General features: G+C 25.5%; 1 protein-coding gene across 1 annotated transcript; it reads right to left on the reverse strand.

The window, feature by feature from the left end:
* Positions 1 to 506: 506 nt before the first annotated feature.
* Positions 507 to 1469, reverse strand: LOC136086250 (trace amine-associated receptor 8a-like). The gene has a single exon (XM_065808536.1). It carries the CDS (start codon positions 1467 to 1469, stop codon positions 507 to 509), a length of 963 nt encoding a protein of 320 aa, XP_065664608.1.
* Positions 1470 to 2196: the final 727 nt, after the last annotated feature.

Consider the following 2196-nt stretch of genomic DNA (forward strand, 5'->3'; position numbering starts at 1 on the left):
AATAGAATTAAAGACTAGAAAATTAGAAATAAAATTTTTAGTCACATAAACAATAAAGTACACAAAAAAATGGTTGGGTATTTAAATATGGCACATTTTCTGTAAAATGCGGCACAAGTAACTATTTAATAAAAATAAATGACAAAACTAACTTGAATTAAATGTATATATATAAATATTTCTAGAAAAACTAAAAAAAAATATTTGTAATTTTTTTGTATGTCATTATTATCACATTATCATAAAACATAAAGAAAATTTATTTATCACCTTCCTAACCTCCCGACCGTGGTTGTCTCTTTCTATGGTGTACTTTCTAAAATCTTCCATGTCAGACGTTTTTAGGACCTTAAATCAAACCCCACAAAAGATTTAGATTGTTACCACTTTACAGCTTTTTTTAAACAGAGCAGAGATTTTAAAATATAAATGTATTTGCATGCAATATCACATAGTTTGTGCTTTAAAATAAAATCTTTTATGCTAAAATGTCTATTTAAAATAATCTAAACAGCTTTTCTCCAAATACGACGTATAGTACCACGTAAACTTTTAGATCGGTAAAGATAAATTAATGGATTAGCTAAAGATTTTAAATAAGTTAGTATACAACCCCACATATATATTTCGTGAGTCCATTCCCAAGAATACGTCATTGGTTTTATATGCCACAAAAACAATACTGCACTATATGGAATATAACTAATGCATGTTGAAGAATACACCATTAGTGTCAATCTGTTCATTTTTACATCTCTATTATTTTTTTTATTAGCTACAAAACTGTTGTTTTTACTTTGTTGTCTATCGGTATTTTCATTTTGAGTGAGCATATTGGGCTTTAATGCAAGTATAGCTTTTCTAACCATTTTTACTCTGAAATGTAATTGAGTATGAATATATAAAACAGCTACTATTAAAATTGGATTAACAAATAAAATTACAAGTTGAACCAAAGTCATGTTTTTGGAAAAAATACTCAAAATCGTAATTAAAAGAACAAGTTTAGCAATAATGAAAACACATTTAATGTAAAAAAACCGGTTATTATGTATATACTTTTGGTAAAAAAAAGGTTGAAAAACAGCAAAGTAACGATCGACTGATCCTAAGCAAACTAATAAAAACGCAAGAAAGCCTAACCAATGACTTGAAAATAACATAAACCACACCAAAATACAGCTATGGGTCCGCAAAATAGCCATTATTAAAATAGTTGCTAATGGTAGCATTGAAAACATTCCTATCAAGAAATCACATATAGAAGTACAAGCTAATAAAACGTTAGTTGGAGAATGCATTTTCTTACATCGATAAGTTATTCCAGCAATATAAAGGTTCAAGACAATAATTGGTACTGATTTCATCAAGATTAATGTAACAGAAGTATACAACTCAATATTTTGTACATGCAAGGGAACGAAAATTTGCGCTCTAGAACAATTGATGATATAAAATGGTATTTTCATTTTATACTATCACATTTTTGTCTTTTTTGAGTTGTTTCTGAAAGTCATTTCTAAATATTGAAAAACATTTCTGAATAACCCAACTGCATTTTACTAGTTTCAAAATAGCATTTAACTAATTATTTTTTTATGTATTCTTATATATATATATATACTTTTTGAAATCTTAATTTCGACAACGACAGCGACAGCTGGCGAAGAAACTTTATTTTACAGTGACAGCTGCAAAAATTATAAAAAAGAAATTATATTTTTGTTTTTTATTATTTATAATTAAATTTATTTTTTTTATAACAGTTTTTCAACAGTATAAAGTATAAAGCCAGTATAAAGATTTGTTGCTTAAAGAACGTACTAATCTTACTGGTACGTAAAAGCAAACGCAATTGACTAATAACGTCAAATGCATTTGCTTTTACGTACGAGTTAAAGCAAATGCATTTGATAAAACTATGATGAAAAAGACCTTTATTTAATTTCCATTTATTCAATTGCTTTTATTCAATTGCTAATTTTTCTCTTTAATTTGAGAAAAACATTTAAATGACACAGACATGCTTAAAACAAAAATTTTATAATTGTGTTTTTAAATAAATGTCAAGTAACAGGTAATAATTATATACAGAAATATTAGCTTTTTATATTTCGCCTAATGTAAACACTTTATATATATATATATATATATATATATATATATATATATATATATATATATATATATATATAT

This window comes from Hydra vulgaris, chromosome 10 (assembly GCF_038396675.1).
Source record: "Hydra vulgaris chromosome 10, alternate assembly HydraT2T_AEP".
NCBI classification, from domain to species: Eukaryota; Metazoa; Cnidaria; class Hydrozoa; order Anthoathecata; family Hydridae; genus Hydra; species Hydra vulgaris.